Source organism: Heptranchias perlo, chromosome 3, assembly GCF_035084215.1.
Source record: "Heptranchias perlo isolate sHepPer1 chromosome 3, sHepPer1.hap1, whole genome shotgun sequence".
In the NCBI taxonomy this organism is placed as follows: domain Eukaryota; kingdom Metazoa; phylum Chordata; class Chondrichthyes; order Hexanchiformes; family Hexanchidae; genus Heptranchias; species Heptranchias perlo.
The window spans coordinates 103,763,507-103,781,927 of NC_090327.1; the positions used below are offsets into that span (position 1 = coordinate 103,763,507).

At 45.5% G+C, this 18,421-nt stretch overlaps 1 protein-coding gene across 2 annotated transcripts in view; it reads right to left on the reverse strand.

Moving 5' to 3' along the window:
* The window catches only part of LOC137318715 (dual specificity calcium/calmodulin-dependent 3',5'-cyclic nucleotide phosphodiesterase 1C-like), a 478,280-nt gene that overhangs the window by 123,580 nt on the left and 336,279 nt on the right, over positions 1–18,421 (reverse strand). For both annotated transcript variants that reach the window (XM_067981388.1, XM_067981392.1), the window contains 2 exons: positions 9,966–10,066; positions 4,716–4,844 (listed from right to left, as the gene is read on the reverse strand). In XM_067981388.1, coding sequence (XP_067837489.1) covers positions 4,716–4,844; positions 9,966–10,066 — 230 coding nt within the window. The remainder of the gene's footprint in view (positions 1–4,715; positions 4,845–9,965; positions 10,067–18,421) is intronic.

Sequence of the window (18,421 nt, forward strand, 5' to 3'; positions counted from 1 at the left end):
TCTGCTCAGACGAGGAGGAACGCGATGGACACCTACAGACGCTGAAAGACGCCCTAGTAAGAACGGGATATGACGCTCGACTCATCGATCGACAGTTCCGACGGGCCACAGCAAAAAATCGCATAGACCTCCTCAGGAGACCAACACGGGACGCAACCAACAGAGTACCCTTTGTCGTCCAGTACTTCCCCGGAGCGGAGAAACTACGCCATGTTCTCCGCAGCCTTCAACATGTCATCAATGAGGACAAACACCTCGCTATGGCCATCCCCACACCTCCACTACTCGCCTTTAAACAGCCACCCAACCTCAAACAGACCATCGTTCGCAGCAAATTACCTAGCTTTCAAGAGAACAGCGTCCACGACACCACACAACCCTGCCACGGTAACCTCTGCAAGACATGCCAGATCATCGACACAGATACCACCATCACACGAGAGGACACCACCCACCAGGTGCATGGTTCATACTCCTGTGACTCGGCCAACGTTGTCTACCTCATACGTTGCAGGAAAGGATGCCCCAGAGCATGGTACATTGGCGAGACCATGCAGACGCTGCGACAACGGATGAACGGACACCGCGCAACAATCGCCAAACAGGAGGGTTCCCTCCCAGTCGGGGAACACTTCAGCAGTCATGGACATTCATCCACCGACCTTCGGGTAAGCGTACTCCAAGGCGGCCTTCGAGACACACGACAACGCAAAATCGTCGAGCAGAAATTGATAGCCAAGTTCCGCACCCATGAGGACGGCCTCAACCGGGATCTTGGGTTCATGTCACGCTACACGTTACCCCACCAGCGAACAAATGTTATCTGTTTTTAATATAATGGGTCATTTGCTGGCTTTCTCTGCCTTCCGGATGTTTCTGCCTCTCTCTGTTTTTTTTTCCTGTTTGTTTTTTTGTTGAATGTGTATTCGGGGGTTCTGCAGGTGACACCTCTCTGTCTGAACACGGTGATTGCCTTGGCAACGGGCAGTTGCAGGGGCAGTCTGTAAACACCATGTATTGTTCTGTGATGTATAAATGCGTAGGCTTCAAGGAGCTCCTGAACATTTACCTGACGAAGGAGGAAGCCTCCGAAAGCTTGTGAATTTAAAATAAAATTGCTGGACTATAACTTGGTGTTGTAAAATTGTTTACAATTGTCAACCCCAGTCCATCACCGGCATCTCCACATCATATTACACTGGGCAACTGTACCGAACTCTGCAATCTGAGCTGCTCTCCAGATTTTTAATAGGCTACGGACACAGGAAAGGCTTGCTCAGAGAGCTTCACACATGCACAAAACTACTCCATTTGATGCTGAAGGGCTACAGGGCCTGTTGCAGGAGGTGCACACCAAAGGAGGCGGCCCTGTTTTGGGCTGAATGCCAGGCCCCAGTTAAAGTACAGACACAAGCTGCATGGAAGGAGGTCAGCAACTGAGTCAATGAAGTCATTGAGATTCCTCGTACTTGGCTTCAAATGAGGAAAAAGTGTGTTGGTTTCAGGAACTAGGAGAAGATTAATGTGTCCCTCACTTCTGCACATATTTCATTGTGCACAACCATTGCCCTTTTGCACCTACCGTTTTGTTGTGCCTAAGCTGCACAAAACACTTTTCTTGAAGGTGGAAGTGGCAGCTGAGGAATTGCAAACAGATGCTGAGGCGTCTAGGCCAAGGTGCCTGGGGCTTTCTCAGTGATGTTAACAATCATTGGTGTGGAGAATAGCCTGGTCTTCTAATTGTCATCAATCAGTGCTTCTTCAAATAATGTGGGCACTGTGGAATGTCACATAATAAAGGCATCATGGCTGCTTCCTGGGCAATAGCCACTGACATGCATCATGATGTTTCTGTGGTCAGATATCACCTGAACGTTCACTGAGTGCAAATCCTTTCTCTTCATGAACAGCATAGGGATGATATGAACAACCCTGATGTTTACATGGGGACCACTTGAAACTCTTTGCACTCAAGTAAACTCTGCCACCTCAAGAAAGCTCTGCACCTTGTCCAGCTCATGCCACCTCTCCACAGGAGCAGTGATGGAGGGTTTGCTCCTCGACAGACATAGCAGCTGTCCCTTCCCCGATAGATGTGTGCACCGTAGACTGCCTGATCTGGCAGATGTTTCCTGGAGCGTCTTGGAAGAATACAGCAGCAAAGCTTCATGTTGTGGTAACCTTCACTTCTATGCCCCAGATCCAGGTGTTATACACAGGTCATTATGCAGCACTCCTCTGATGTGTCTAGCTGCAGGTCCCGAGGTAGTGATGGGCTTTTCCGGAATGCCTCAAGCGCTGTTGCACCTATATTTGTGAGTCGATTATGAATTTCTTTTTCTCATCTCATTTATGCAGCATGTTCAATTCCTCAAAAAGAATACTCATCCTCGTCTCAATCCGCCAGTATGCAACAGTGTTGGTTTGGGGGGAGAAAAGAAAACAAAAATGAAGGACTTCCCTACAAAATCAACTAATGAATGGAACAAACAAAAGATGAAATCCCAACTACAACAGAATAATGTCACTATCTTGCTTTAAGAGCCCTGCTCCAAATAATGAGCTTCCCAGAACTCTTTTTACAGACAAGGTCTACACTATAGGTGATGCCTCACTTGATCTCGTGAAACTTGATGGGGTACCATCCTGCACTCATTTAAATATATATTTCAGGCCCCATTCTTACGTGTAGCACGTCATCTAAGAAAGGGCCCAAATCACGCCAAATCGACGAATTTGACGTGCAACTTTGCACGTCCGAGTTTATGACCTTCACTCTCAGAACCTTCACAGGCATCACCAGCAGGGTAGGCCCCTACAAAATTTATTCGTATATGTAGCCTACAAAGCTCCATGATATACATCTAGGTGGCTCATGAAGACAAAAAGCTTGGATACTTCGACCTTAATCCACCCTTGGGAGGGGGGGCGGGGGTAGGTGGCAGGAAATAAATATGCTTACCAGTTGCCATCCAAGGTCAAAAACACCTTGAGGTGAGATTGGTCTTGGGCGTTGTACACCTTACTCGATTTTCTTTACCATTCACTTCAGTGGAAAAGAAAATGGCTGCCAATCGCTATCACCCGTTCTCGGTCACAGCCCAAGACCAATTTCGCCCCTCCTTTAGTAGAAAAGCTTGTTGCAATTTATAGCACAATTCACTGACTGAAAATGTGTATACCAACTTTGAGGTGCCTACTTCAGGAAAGCTGAAAGCAGAGGCCCAGGAGAACGATTTGTGAGGTAATATAGGTTAAAGCATGACATTTTATCATGAATTTTTAAAAAAACTTGATGGTATGGCTTCCACCCAAAAATCCTAACTAGAGGCAGTCTGAACTTACATCCGACCAATACTAATACTCAGAGATTTTGATGAGTTCAAATAGAAAACCTTTGGAGTGTTCTTCACACCTTATAGGAAGCAGATATAGAAGTCTTGTTGGATATTAGAAGGATTATGATACTGTATCATAATACATAATAACAGTAGAGAAAGTGTAAAAGCATGCTTATGTAATTCCATTCTCCATTATTTTAACTAAAGCATATCTGAACAATATGCTTATTAAAATAACATATAGAGGAGGGTCACCTGATCATCTTGAAATCTTTGTTACTAATATAGCAGAGAGCCAGCTTCAACTCTCAATGATGGCCAGTTCCTGGGAGCCACCATCAAAGGAAAGAGCTTTTTCTTCATATAAAAACGCAGGCACAATCTTTGCTCGGGACAGTCGGGACTTTCCTTGCAAAATTACCAGCATAGTTCAACATCAGTGTGGCTGCAAAGTGGAAACCACCTTGAAGCAGCATTAAGTTGCAGTATAAATGCAGCATACACCTCCAAGTATGGACTGACCAATGCACTGTAAAGCCTTAGCAAGACTTCTGCAGGCAAGTAGGCAAGTATTACACTCCTCTGGCAATATATTCCACCCTCCTACTCCTCCCTGGCCACCAATCCCCAACCCACCCAAACCCCAGTTGCCCCTCCTCACTTACCTGAGGACCACTGCTAGTGTCGCAGTAGTCTGATTTTCAACGACATTTCACCAGGCGAGCTGTTTCTTACGCTTCACAGTTCACCTGCTTCATGGAAATGAGGCCCAATATAGGGGGCGCCTCAACTGTACCATTCAGGCACAGGGATTGTACCCTGCGTCCTGCACCCAACCCCTGCCATGCTCCTAAAAATGGGAGCACCCAAACTTCTAGGCCATAATGTTTGCTTTATAGGAATGTTTGGATAAAGGAAACATGGTGGGAGATACTCAGTCCTATAATAGGGTTTTTATATGTTGAAAGAAATTGCATGTGTAGCCACAAACTACAATTATTTGTGGCAAAAAGCCAAATGTTTCAAGATAGGGGCCCAGGCTCTCGCACCCCTTTGATTGAGGCATAATTCCAGCAGTTTGAATAGTACGAAATGGCAGTGAACACGTCAGAGGTGAGTGTATTTACCACACACGCACCCACCCACATATGGGCAGGCGTAGCTTCCTCTGACCGGACCGGCCACCGGAAACTAGCAGGGAGTGGCTTTCCACCTCCATTTGCCCTGCATCTGCCAAGCAATCAGTGGTAGGGGGGAGAGGAGGGAAACCTAGGCCAGGGTATCTTAATAACTCTCCGTATTTCAACAACACAGCTTGGGACTGATCCAAAAACTTAGAAAGGGCCTCCAGCTATACTGCTCTGTGTTTCTTACCTCCAGTCATCCTTGGAAAGATTGAACAGGATGTTCATCTCCTCATCCTCCTCTAGCAGACGATAAGCTGCACTGACATGATGATTCTCCAGCACTGATCGGTCATTGTACAGAATAGCTGAATCGGACCTTCCAATTAAAGACAAAAGTGTATGTTAGTTGACACCAATTAATATAAATAGGGCTACTCATTCATTTAATGTGCTAGGAAAAGCAATTGAGTTCTCATGTTTTGAACATCAAAGTACCATTTTATATTTATCTGTTTTTCAATTCAGTTCCAAATTGGTTAACATCGGAAACATGTGAATTTTACACAGTGTAAAGTGATCTCTTTATGTTCTTTCTGTGATCTTTAATCCAGTAAAGAGATCAAAGCAAATTTACTTGGCACCTTGCAACACAAATGAGTTGATTACTCCCCATTCAAATATTAATATTTAACAAATGTTATGCAGCTTACTGTATAGTGTTATATGTTCCAAGGTCTTTGCTTGTATTATGATTATGATATTATTAAGCAGCATTTCTGAAACTCAATTAATAGCAACATGATAGGGACTATGGCTGTTAAACAATTGCTGAGCACAGGGGTTGCTACTCTCAAGGTGCTGCAGAAAGGGAGCAGCCTAATATACAAAGCAATGGGTTGGTGATTATACTGTCCCAATGAGGGCTCATAGAACTAATGTTAGTCAAAGAGTAGAAAGTCAGTGATCACACTAACCAGTTGAAAGGCCAGAGACACAAGATAGGCAAGTCAACAATGGAACAGGGTGAAGGTTATATGGTCACCAGGATGGAGGCCATGTCACCAGCCATACTGATCAGCTAGGGGCTAAAATAAGACAGTAGCTTGGGTCTGCAGGTCAGCAGATTAGTAATCATATTGACCCACTTTGGGATTTACAACAGATCAGGTTATTGGCAATAATTGTAATACTGACCAGTCATTGGTAATACTGACTGGTCACTGGTAATTCTGACCTGCAATCTGCTACCGCTCTTTCAATGGTATATACTTACTGGATCCAAAACATATATATTTAATGGTTCACTATGAAAATAGCCTGGAATCCTGACTTCTACAGGACTGGACTCCTGAAACAGATGAATTTGTTTACTTTTTAAAAGAACAGCTTCATTTGCCATATGGGCTTGATGATTTGTTCTTCCCCACTCACAGACCAGCAGTGATAGAGTTAAGTAATCACCATAGTCACAGTGCATAGCCTGCAGTGAGGATATTTAAATTTTAAGTTTGTGCCTGGGAGAAGAAAATGTTAACATTGACGACAGTGAATTATCTGTCATTACCACTTTATGCCGTGTGAGATATTTTGGTACTTCTGGGCGACAATGTAACACGGGAGAATAGAAAGTGCTGTGATTAAACAAAATATTTACAGTCCCATCGCTGGAATCATTCCACATACCATTAGAGATCTCAACCAGAATTAAAGTTTACGCCTAACTTTGTAATTACTCAGCTGAAGTGCAAGAAATGAACGGAACATGGGCCACAGAATCAGGCCCATAGTGTTACAGCTCAATCTCTATAGAAGCTCCACACAAGGCCGAAGCCTGGCCAAATGATTCCTGCATTATAAACAGATTATATGATGACCTTTTATTTCTTCTCAGGATGTGGGTGGTACTGGGAAGTACACAATTTATTGGCCACCCTGAGAGGGGGATGGGAGGCCGTCTTCTTGATTCGCTGCAGTTCTTTTAATGGCAGCAAAGGTTTATACAACTGAGCAGCTTGCTAAACCATTTTAGAGTGGGATTAAGAGTCAAGTGGAGGCCACATCCAGTAGGGGTGGCAGGTTCTTTTCCCTGATGGACATTAGTGAAACAGTTGGCAGCTTTCATGGTCATTTTCTCGGATGCCAGCAGACAAATGACCAGATTTATTGAAGTCAATTTAACAACCTGCCATGGTGGGATTTGAACTCGTGACCTCTGGGTTCCTAGTCCAAATACTATAACTATTACACTATTGTACTCTGCAATAACTGACCTGATAACTCATGAGTTACTAAGCGATATGCAGCTGTGGGATATAATCTATGTCTCACATTCGATGCTGACACCAGTCACTCACAAGTTATCAGGTCACTCCAATTGTAAGATATATGATCCCAACATCTGCACCGCTGAACTCTGTCGTTGACCCCACTGAAGTTCACAGAGTCAGGGGAGGGTCCTCGAGGAACAGGCCTTTGATGGTTTAGAGGTGTCCTACTCCCCCAACTGGAGATGCTGGAAATACCAGGTGGTCTGGGTGGGGTTGGGGGGGGGGGGCGGGTTTGCCAGGTTCTGCTCCCAGAAAGCTGATGGTCGTAATCCCACTTTATACATTTTAAAACATTCATCTTTGAACTGCAGTAATTCAGGCCCCGATCTCTGCCTCGACCTCCTGGTGGGCTACACCTGCACTGGTTCAAGCGGGGTACATCTGATGAGACCAAAGCATTCTGCCAATGCTTCGCCAGGTCCTGACTGAGGCTTAGGGAATGAGGATTCCAGATTCAGGGAATCCCTTTCCCTCTTCCTTACATCGATGACCTTGGAGGGGTGAATGGAGGCCTTTCCGACTACCTGCTCTTAAGGCCGGGATCCAGCGTATCCTACGGTGGGAGCACTCCAGAACGACCAAGCAATTTCAGAGCTAGGGTTTCCTATGGCTACTTAACCTCTGTCTATATCTCTTATGGATAAAATCTCATTTAATATTGTTAAAAGTGTTTGCCTCTAAACTGCAGGTTGTGATGACTTCAAAGGCTGAACTGAGCCAAACATAAAACAAATTACTTAAAAAATAATCTGAGCATCTGTTGTCACTCAGGTGCAATTGGAAAAGAAATTATTATGAATTAATTTGGAATGATGCCGGATATTTTCTGTGGTAAAATAGGATTTTTCCTTCTTATCTTACATTTTCTCTCCTTTAACTGTGACGCAGTCTCACCAACATCAATCTCCCCAAGTCAATGGGACAAATACAACATGCTGCCTGGTGATTAATTCCAGCTTGGATCTCTCACAGGTCAAAATAGTGATTGAAGAAAAACATCAAAGAAAAGGCTTTTATCCTTTATGTTCCCTGCCAGACTGTCACTTAAAATACATGTCAAAGCATCTTTTAGTTTTACAGTAATTGGGTGTTGCTATCCCAAAAAATGAAAAAGGAGAGCATTTATCATTTTGTGTTAATGAAAAGAGATGATGGTCACATCCTGTTCCAGCAGGCTCCCACTGTAAGTTTGCTGGGAGTCTGCCGGAGAGGCCACAAACTCGGCCAGGACCTGGAAACGTGGGTCCCGGTGTTAAGGCAGAGCCCCTAGAATGGCCTTGTGGGGGTGGAGTGGCCCACCCTTACAAGGCCATCGACGTAAAGTGTGAGAGGGGGAAATTCCCTCTCCAAGGCCCTCCATCGAGAACCAGCGTATGATTGATGGAGGCACATTTGGTCCTACTTGGCCAAATGGGGCAGAAGAGCCTGCCTGGGGGTCTAGGCTAAGATCAGGGTATATCGCGCCGTTCACAATCTCATGATGTCTCAAAGTGCTTTACAGTCAATGAATTACTTTTTGACGTGTAGTCACTGTTGTAATTTAGGAAACACGGCAGCCAAGTTGGGCACAGCATGGTCCCACAAACAGCAATGTGATATTCACCAGATAATCTATTTTACTGATGTTGGTTAAGAGATAAATATTGGCCAGGACACCGGGGAGAACTCCCCTGCTTTTCTTCAAAATAGTGCCGTGGGATCTTCGATGTCCACTTGAGAGAGCAGAAGGCGTCTCGGTTTAACGTCTCATCTGAAAGATGGCACCTCCGACAGTGCAGCACTCCCTCAGTACTGCACTGAAGTTTCATCTTAGATTTTGTGTTCATGTCTCTGGAGTGGGACTTGAACCCACAACCTTTTGACTCAGAGGCAAGAGTGCTACCAACTGAGCCACGGATGACACCCAAAGCAAACACTACATGCAAGCTTCTCCCCCTAACACCTGATGGTGCTTCCAGCACAATCTACAGCACTGATACAATTTAGAAAAGATGGATTTACTAGTGCAGGGTTTCCCCCCACCTCGGTAAGAAGAGGACAATATTACTTTGTCACTGGAACGTGTCTCTTTCAGGACATTTATCATTTCACAGCACCACAGGTCTTCCCTATGACTACTGTGGTCTCAGTGATTATGAATCTGCTCTGTGTGCTGCCAGTGTGTCTTTTCTCCTTTCCTCATGGTGCAGGAGATTGTGCTGATGTCAGTATTAATGCTGATGCAAGCAGTACCATGAATTTATCCAGTATATGCATGTGTAGAGTTGAAGTGGAGCTTTCAGGCAGTGCTGCTTCCCCCAATGGGTCAGTAGGTACTTTCTGGGGTAAAGAGCCATACAGGGTCACCCCCTTGGAAACTGCTGGTCATGCATCAGAAATGGTGATCATAAAATTCAACCACTGTCTCTTCAGAGTTAGGGGATCTCAGCCAAGAAGACATTGATGGAATAATAACTGCCTCAACGTCCTTGGGTTTGATAGCAGGGCAGATCCACCAGGGATTCTGCTCCTGATCACTCTCCAGTGACCTTTGCTGGAAATATATTTCTCTCTGGATGCCAGGTGAGGATAGAGTCAGGTTTAGCCATGATGCCCCTATGATTCTATAGCATGTTGACATTCACTGTCCAGGCTTATATATGAGGAAAGGCCATGTGTGTATGTCTATATGTATATATGTGTGTATGTATATGTATATATGCGTGTGTATGGGTGTAAATGTATGTGTGTATGTATGTGTACGCATGTGTCTGTATATGTACGTGCATGTGTAGGTGTCTATGTGTATATGTTTGTGGGTGTGTATGTATACATGTGTGTGACTACATATATACGTGTGCATGTATGTGTGTGTGTCTATATGTATACATGTATGTAAATGTTTGTGTGCGTCTCTGAGGTGCTTTTTCCTTTGGAACGCTTCCTCATGATCGTCCACCTTCAGCGAACAAATGAAATGATTATTGTGGGTAAATGAGAATTATTTATGTAGTGTATGCTTTGCAACGCACAGCCTCACAGTATGATGAAACATAAAATGATGAATAAGATATCAGCACTAAGAATTCAGCAGGAGCCTCTTGATATTGATTGAATGGGGAATTTGCTAAAGGAACAAACTGTGAATGGGTTTTCTACAGAAGAGAGTAAATCATTAATCTATAAGTTACCTGGTCTGAATGTGGAAATTGTTTGTAGTTCCCGTGTGCTCATAGTCGTGAATAGCAGCTGCAAATATCATGGCGAAGATTTCCAGTTCTGTCATCCAGTGCTACAAAACAAATCAGATGGGTAATGGATTATGTGCTGTTCTCATATGGATTCAGTCAAAAGGTTCCCCTGCTGATTCAGACCACGAGCCAATAATGCAGAGCACGCTTTAATGCCACTTCCCTGCTGCAGCACTAATAACAAAGTTAGAGGCACACATTGCAGCCTTGGTGGGGGTGGGGGGGGGGGGGGGGGGTTGGTGGTGCTGTGTTTTAAACATTTTTACACTGGGAAGAGATGGATTCATACAATTACACAGAAATCTAAATCTATTCGCAATTATGTAGTGCAGCTTCAGAGTGTGTACACTGCCTGTGTGTACACTGTTTCAGAGTATGTATTACATCAGTTTGTGTATACTGTTACAAGAGCACGTACTACATCAATGCGTATACAATGTTACAGAGTGTGTACTACATCAGTGTCCGTACACTGTTAGAGTATGTACACATCAGTGTGTGAACACTGTTACAGAGTGTGTGCTACATCAGTATGTGTACACTGTTACTACACCTCAGGGCAAACAGGAATTAACAAGAAATGCGAATGTCATCCACATCCCAGGAACAAATAAAAAAATGTGTTCTTATTCACAGGGGATAGAAACTCCCTTGAGAATCCATAAAGAATTTCAGAAGAAACAGTTATCATTTGCAATTCAGTGATGCATTTTTGAAATCCTAAGGTTGGGGGTGGACTTGCAGATTTCCCAATCTGTATACTTGTATATTGAGAAATTGCCCAACAGCTCAGATCTAAAAAAAATTTTTTGAGGTGAGAGTGACTGCCCTTGACATCAAGGCAGCATCTGACCGAGTGTGGCACCAAGGAGCCCTAGTAAAATTAAAGTCAATGGGAATCAGGGGGAAAACTCTCCAGTGGCTGGAGTCATACCTAGCACAAAGGAAGATGGTAGTGGTTGTTGGAGGCCAATCATCTCAGTCCCAGGATATCACTGCAGGAGTTCCATTCAGTTCCATTTGCAACTCTCTCTCTCTCTTTCACTTTCTCTCTCCCCTTTTTTTCTCTCCCTCTCTTCCCCTCTCTCTTTCTCACTCTGTTTCTCTCTCCCTTTCTCACTCGGTGTTTTCTCTCTTTCTCAGCTCTGTTTCTCTTCCCCCTGAATAATTAATGTCCTCAGTGTTGCTCTTTATTTTGCTCTTGGTTTTCTTCTAGGAGTCATATTCTCCTTCTGGTATTTCCCACTCTCACTGCCTCATGTCCTCGCTGCTCTCTATTTCAAAGCTTCTTCATGTGTGCAATAGCCTGCATAACCAGTAATCAAAACCCTTCACATCCCACTGGCAGCAGATGCACTGCACTGCTGTCAAACTATCTCACGTCTGCACAAAAAACCTACAAACACAATTTGAAATGATTCAGAATTGAAAATAAAGCTTGCCAGTCCAAACAAAATATGTACATAAAGAAAGCAAAGAATTACAGGAAGTAACCCAATGCGGTATGTTTTCTATAATTAACTGTTTACCGTAAATATCTTTTACCAAGGTTTGCTGGCAGTCTGAATGGTTGGAAGCACAATATAATCTAATAACCTCATCACTCAAATAATGAAGCAGTCCGAGCCCAAATGCAACAAGACATGGACAACATTCAGGCTTGGGCTGATAAGTGGCAAGTAACATTCGTGCCAGATAAGTGCCAGGCAATGACCATTTCCAACAAGAGAGAGTCTAACCACCTCCCCTTGACATTCAACGGCATTACCATCGCCGCATCCCCCACCATCAACATCCTGGGGCTCACCATTGACCAGAAACTTAACTGGACCAGCAATATAAATACTGTAGCTACAAGGGCAGGTCAGAGGCTGGGTGTTCTGCAGCGAGTGACTCACCTCCTGACTCCCCAAAGCCTTTCCACCATCTACAAGGCACAAGTCAGGAGTGTGATGGAATACTCTCCACTTGCCTGGATGAGTGCAGCTCCAACAACACTCAAGAAGCTCGACACCATCCAGGACAAAGCAGCCCACTTGATTGGCACCCCATCCACCACCCTAAACATTCACTCCCTTCACCACCGGCGCACAGTGGCTGCAGTGTGTACCATCCACAGGATGCACTGCAGCAACTCACCAAGGTTTCCTCGACAGCACCTCCCAAACCCGCAACCTCTACCACATAGAAGGACAAGAGCAGCAGGCATATGGGAACACCACCACCTGCACGTTCCCCTCCAAGTCACACACCATCCCGACTTGGAAATATATTGCCGTTCCTTCATCGTCGCTGGGTCAAAATCCTGGAACTCCCTTCCTAACAGTACTGTGGGAGAATCTTCACCACACGGACTGCAGCGGTTCAAGAAGGCGGCTCATCACCACCTTCTCAAGGGCAATTAGGGATGGGCAATAAATGCCAGCCTCGCCAACAATATCCACATCCCATGAACGAATACAAAAAAATCTAAAATGTGGACAAAATGTGACTGTTTACTGAACAGGGGTAAAAGTAGGGAAGATGCAGAGCAAATGCTGTCCTCCTAGATCATCCATACACATCAGTATGCTAAAACCCATATTTACTGTAAATTGCACTTTGTATCTTGAGGGCCCTCTATCTGAGTGCTGAACCCAGTGTTTCCAGAATCTGGAGCGTTAAGTGAGACGTTCCTACCAGTTGACTGTTTTGTCGATGTAAGCAATTTCTGGACTCAGAAAAAAACAACTTGAAAGCTTTTGCATAAATATGTGAGGAGGTTTGATCGAAAAGTGTTGTGTCGTGTTTGGGGGTGAGAAATGCCAGGGATCAATCTCAAACCGGACCAGCTGGTTCCAATCATTGACAGGGCCTGACGAATCTTGCTGAAGGCCCCCAAAATGCTAAGACCAATGGTGTAATTTCAACACTGAACAACACGGATATGCAGGGCTATTAATTGAGGTGTTCAGGCAAAAATAATCACTCCGAGGGATTATAATTTATCATATCGGTACTGTTATTAATTCACACAAAGTGTTCTTCATACAGAATATTCTGTACTATGATGCAGCAAACCTGTAATTTTAACTGATCTGCACATTAACACCATCTTCACTGGGGCAATAAGAAAAAGTGACATTTCTGGAGGAAAAAGTGATGAGGTTATTAGATTATATTGTGCTTCCAACCATTCAGACTGCCAGCAAACCTTGGTAAAAGATATTTACGGTAAACAGTTAATTATGGAAAACATACCGCATTGGGTTACTTCCTGTAATTCTTTGCTTTCTTTATGTACATATTTTGTTTGGACTGGCAAGCTTTATTTTCAATTCTGAATCATTTCAAATTGTGTTTGTAGGTTTTCTGTGCAGACGTGAGATAGTTTGACAGCAGTGCAGTGCATCTGCTGCCAGTGGGATGTGAAGGGTTTTGATTACTGGTTATGCAGGCTATTGCACACATGAAGAAGCTTTGAAATAGAGAGCAGCGAGGACATGAGGCAGTGAGAGAGGGAAATACCAGAAGGAGAATATGACTCCTAGAAGAAAACCAAGAGCAAAATAAAGAGCAATACTGAGGACATTAATTATTCAGAGCTGAGAAAGAGAGAAAACACCGAGTGAGAAAGGGAGAGAGAAACAGAGCGAGAAAGAGAGAGAGGGGAAGAGAGGGAGAGAAAAAAAGGGGAGAGAGAAAAAGAAAGAGAGCGAAAGAGAGAGAGAGAGAGAGAACAAGAACAAACTACTAGAGAAAAGGAGAGAGGGGTCAATTTTCACTTCTATCACCTGGTGTTAACGGGACAGTAAAGACCTCAAAATGGGGCAGTAGCCTTACTGCCCCATTAATACCGACAAAGAGGCTGGCAACACTTTGAAAGGTGGCCGAAGCATCTGCCTGTTTCAGGCAGTAGGCCCCTTTTAATACACAAACCGGGGTCCCTGGACCCTGATTGTCATTTATGGTCGGAACTGGTTGGAGCACGCTCCGCGCACAAGCTGACCAGCTCCACGGGCGATGAAGGCAAAGAGGCCCAGCCAAGGTAAGTTTGGAATTATTGGACTCCTGCTCCTCCAGGTGGCACAAAAAGTAATGTGGGCCACTGCTGCCCTGGGACCCGCACCATCCACGGTGTTGACCCCTACTGCTCTTACGTTGGCTGGCGGGTGGGGCGGCCTGATATTGGGAGGCTTCACTCCAGCGAGCTGTATTAAGACTGTCCGTCTGGACTGCACCTCGCCGACCTGACATTAATGAAGCTGGTCCCTCAAAATCAAGGCTGCTTCTTCGCCTGTTGTAATCTATTACAATGGCTGACTGGTCAGCCCTATGCTGTTGGATATTTTGCGTCAGCCTTTCGTGTACTGTATTTTCTCTCTTCATGATAACAGAGATCCAATTTTCCAGCACTCAAGCATCTGACATCACTGGGATACAATCCCATAAAAATTCAATCAAAAAAATAAATGGCAGAAATAAGATGAAACACTCGATGAATGTGGAAATACACAAACTACTTGTCTGTGACAAGAAATGATATTAGAGCAGAATATCTTATGTGAATTATCCCTTGTCTTCTGGGTTTCTCTGCACTTTATTGTGACAGTTAGATGGCCTGGATGAATGAGGTCATTACTGCACCAGTTCCAATTATAAACAATTTTCTGTAGCCCAAAACGCAGATTCTAAAAACCTGCTGAATCCACTGTAAGTTTATTGTAAGTCACAGTCAAAGATCAGTGCATTTCATATTTCTGAAGGAAGTCTTTCCACACGACTCACACTTTTGATACTGGGGCCTATAAATTCGATCATGCCTGAAAATGGGCATGCAGGGGTGGGGTTGGGCGCGAGTTGAACTCGCCTGTTCACCCGTTCGCAGAGACCACATTAAGTTGGTGCTGCCAGCTCATTACCATGTATCAGGTGTTCAGGCAGCGCTACCCATGCTACCCATTGGTTGCATACCTGTTTATGGGGGGGTGGTGGGGGCAGGAACTAGGGCTTCACTGATGCCAGTTAAAGGCAGCCAGCACCTCTTAAAGCAGAGATGCACTGGCTGCAGGCAGGAAGGAAGACATCGAAGAAAGAAATGGCTGTAAGACCTGCAGATCAGGCTCTTCGGTTCTCTGGTGCTGCATTGAGGCCCTGGCCCAGGCAGTGGACAGGAGCAGGGAGCACCAGGGGGCAGAAAGCCCTCCAGGCAACACCTCCACCGCCAGTGTGAAGAGGTCACTGCAGAAGTTAATGCCAGAAGCTTAGCTCGAAGGACATGGCTGCAATGTTTAAAAAAAAGGTTCAATGACCTGACCAGAGTTGTCAAGGTAAGAATCCTGCTCTTTTACTCTCTGCTCACACCTCCACCACCTACAGCCTCGCTACTCACAATACTCCCCTTAACTCTGCTACAATCAGTGCACCACACTTCACTCCAACTCCATCTCCTCCTACTCACACACACTGCACTTCCTACTCTCAGCACTATTGCAAACCTCACTTCCCCGCAGCTCACATCTTGCACACTATATACAAACTATTCAACCATGAGAGGCTCATTCTTTAAACACCTCACAAGGATGTCACTAACACACTCACTTCTTTCTTGCAAGAGAAGGTCGCGCACAACTTCCGTGAAAGAAAGTGTGCTGGCCATCATGGAGAGGGAAGAGAGTCATGGCCGTGGTGAGTGGCAATGTTGGAGGAGGCGTTGCACAGGGTTTCTTCACATCTTATCCTCTTGTTCCCTTCTTACTTCCAGCTAGGGCAAGGGGATAGGACACAACAGGTGCCAGCTCGCCGGAGCAAAGATCACATAACAGCACAGTTGCAGAGGACTCAGGTGTTGGCTTCGAAGGCCTAGCCTGGTGAATTTACACCAGGAAATGCTAGGTGCATTGGCCAATCTGCTGATGAAATTCTACACAATGGCTCAGAGCGTGAAGGCATTCAGCTCTCACTTGTGTTGGGGCTTCACACAAAGCATGGAGACCATTCTGTCTAATATGGAGCAAGTGATCAGCTGTGTGAACACGACAGTAGTGCCCCCACTGACAGCTCTGACAGTTTCCATGGCAGCTCACACTGCCACCATGGAAGCTCAGACAGCTGCCAATCTTGACTCTGGCGTTCAGTGTTGACAGGGACTTCCAGAGCATTACATCACTCCTGCACTCTGTTCTTGCGAAGAGCTGCAGGAGCAGCAATCTCAGAAGAGTGGCCTTGACTCCATGGAAGAGGCACCTGCTGTCCGCTCTCACCACCTGCTCCCCTGCCATCCACTCCACCTGTGCCCTTGTTAATGCCACACAGCCGACTGTGCCAGACTGACCCGGCCCATGCCAAAATGCTGCAGTCTGCAGCCGGGCCCTCAAGGCCCAGAGCTGTTCGAGGTCACCCACCATGGCCAACTGAAGTGTCCTCAATGGAAGCTCAGCAGCCTTCCACCGCGCAAGCTGTAGCCATTGGGGATTCACTTTGTAGAAGCACTAGAATAGGTAATCAAGCACACAAGACAGGCACTAAAAGGTTGCATAAGGGGGAATTCTTAATTATTCCTGTTAAATAGTAGACATGGATGGAATTGAGTTGACAGATTTTTTTTTGTACTGGATTTGGTGTTGGTGCTAATATTTGTAGTGAATTGAGAGCAAGACCCAAAAGGCTGGACTAAAGGAAGGGAATCAGGTGGTGGTAGTAAAGACGGTGGTGATAAGGATTGCGGGACTGTTGGTGTATTGGGGATGGGAGGGATGGTTTGCATGAGGCGCTCTTGCATGTGCTGCTATCTAAGACCTCTGGGGTCACTGGTGGTTGATGATGATCTTACTCTTCCTCCTCCTGTCCTTTTTGCTGCCCAGGTGGTGGTAATGTCTGGTCTCTCACTATTGTAAAATTATGCAGCATGCAGCAGATGACCACAAATCTTCAGAATCAGTCAGAGGTGTACTGCAAAGCTCCTTCAGAACAGTCTGGACAGCGGAAGCACTGCTTGAGCATGCTGACTATCTGCTTGATGACCTTTTTGGTGTCTGCCAGCTGTGCCCGGGTTCCTGACAGGAGTCAAGAGCCAAGCCTGAAGAGGATAGCCCTTGTTGCCCAGTAACCAGCCTGTAACTGATGGCCTTATTGGAAATAAAGGTGGCAAAGAGGACTGGTGGAGGATGAATGAATCATGGTTGCTGTCAGGAAACTGGGCACAACTTGAAAGACGAGGTGCCCATGGTCGCAAACAAGCAAAGGAGTGGAATCCCTTTCTATTGATAAAGATGCCAGGCTGGTAATGGGGAGCACGCAAAGCAATGTGGGTGCAGTCTATGGCATCTTAAACCTGGGAAGCCTGCACAGCTGGCGAACCCTAGTGTTTTCTCATCCTGCTTCACTCTGTCCATTGGGAAAGGAATGTAGCTCTTGCACCTGCCGGAGAGAGCCTCGGTGATTTCCCTGATACAGCGGTGCAAACTGGGAGATGTCCCTGGTGTCACACCCTGCAGCCTGGAATGACCCCGGGGAATAAAAGTTAAGGGCCACGCTGATCTGACAGACACAGGCTGTGGCCGCAGCAGGTGACACAGTTCGGTGACCGTCTCCTTGGTGAAGCAAAGACGCCTCATGCACCGCTCTTTAGTGAAGTTTAGAAAGGAGACGTACTCCAGAAGACCCACTATGTGTATGGCCTCTTGCACAGTGCCCTCCTCCTACCTCTTCTCCTGGCTGCTCGTGCTCTCTCCTAGTCTTCTTGGCCGCTCCCCCTCGTCCTCCGGTCCCAAAAGCAGACCTACCTGACCACCCATGACCACAGTAAAACTGTTCTGAAGGCAGACAAAAGCAGTCCAGCACTAGCAAAAACTTGTTGGCTGAAGTCAGAAATCAATTGTAGAAGGCAGAAAATAGGCAAAAAAATGCCCAGAAGTTAACCAGCAGCCTAAGAAGATAAACCAGCAACTAACCAGTATATAGTGGATTAGCCCTTTATATAGCACTGCTGCAGGTCTTTGCTGCGTGTTAGCGCCATGTGTTACTGAGCAAGTTTATCACGTGGTGAGTCAGGCACTGGGGCAGACCAACTTCACAAAAGGATTCTACAACAAGTGAAGGACCCTGAATTAAATATTTTAATAAGGCTTATTAAAATTTCCGGCGTGCACCCTGGACGCCTACGGAGGAGCCCAATCCAATATGGCAGACGGCAAACTTCTGGTGCATATTGGACCGTTAGGTGCCCATTTTAAGCCTGTAAAATGGGCGTGGCACGGTTGAATTTCCAGATCAAGCAATCAGCCTTGTGACTCTTCTCCACACTGTTTCTAGCACTTGAATGTCTCCTTGGTTTCTCGGCAACCATGAGTGAATGAATGCAGTGCTCAAAGTGTGATCCGACCAGAAACTGTGTAGTCTGACCATAACATGAGAGG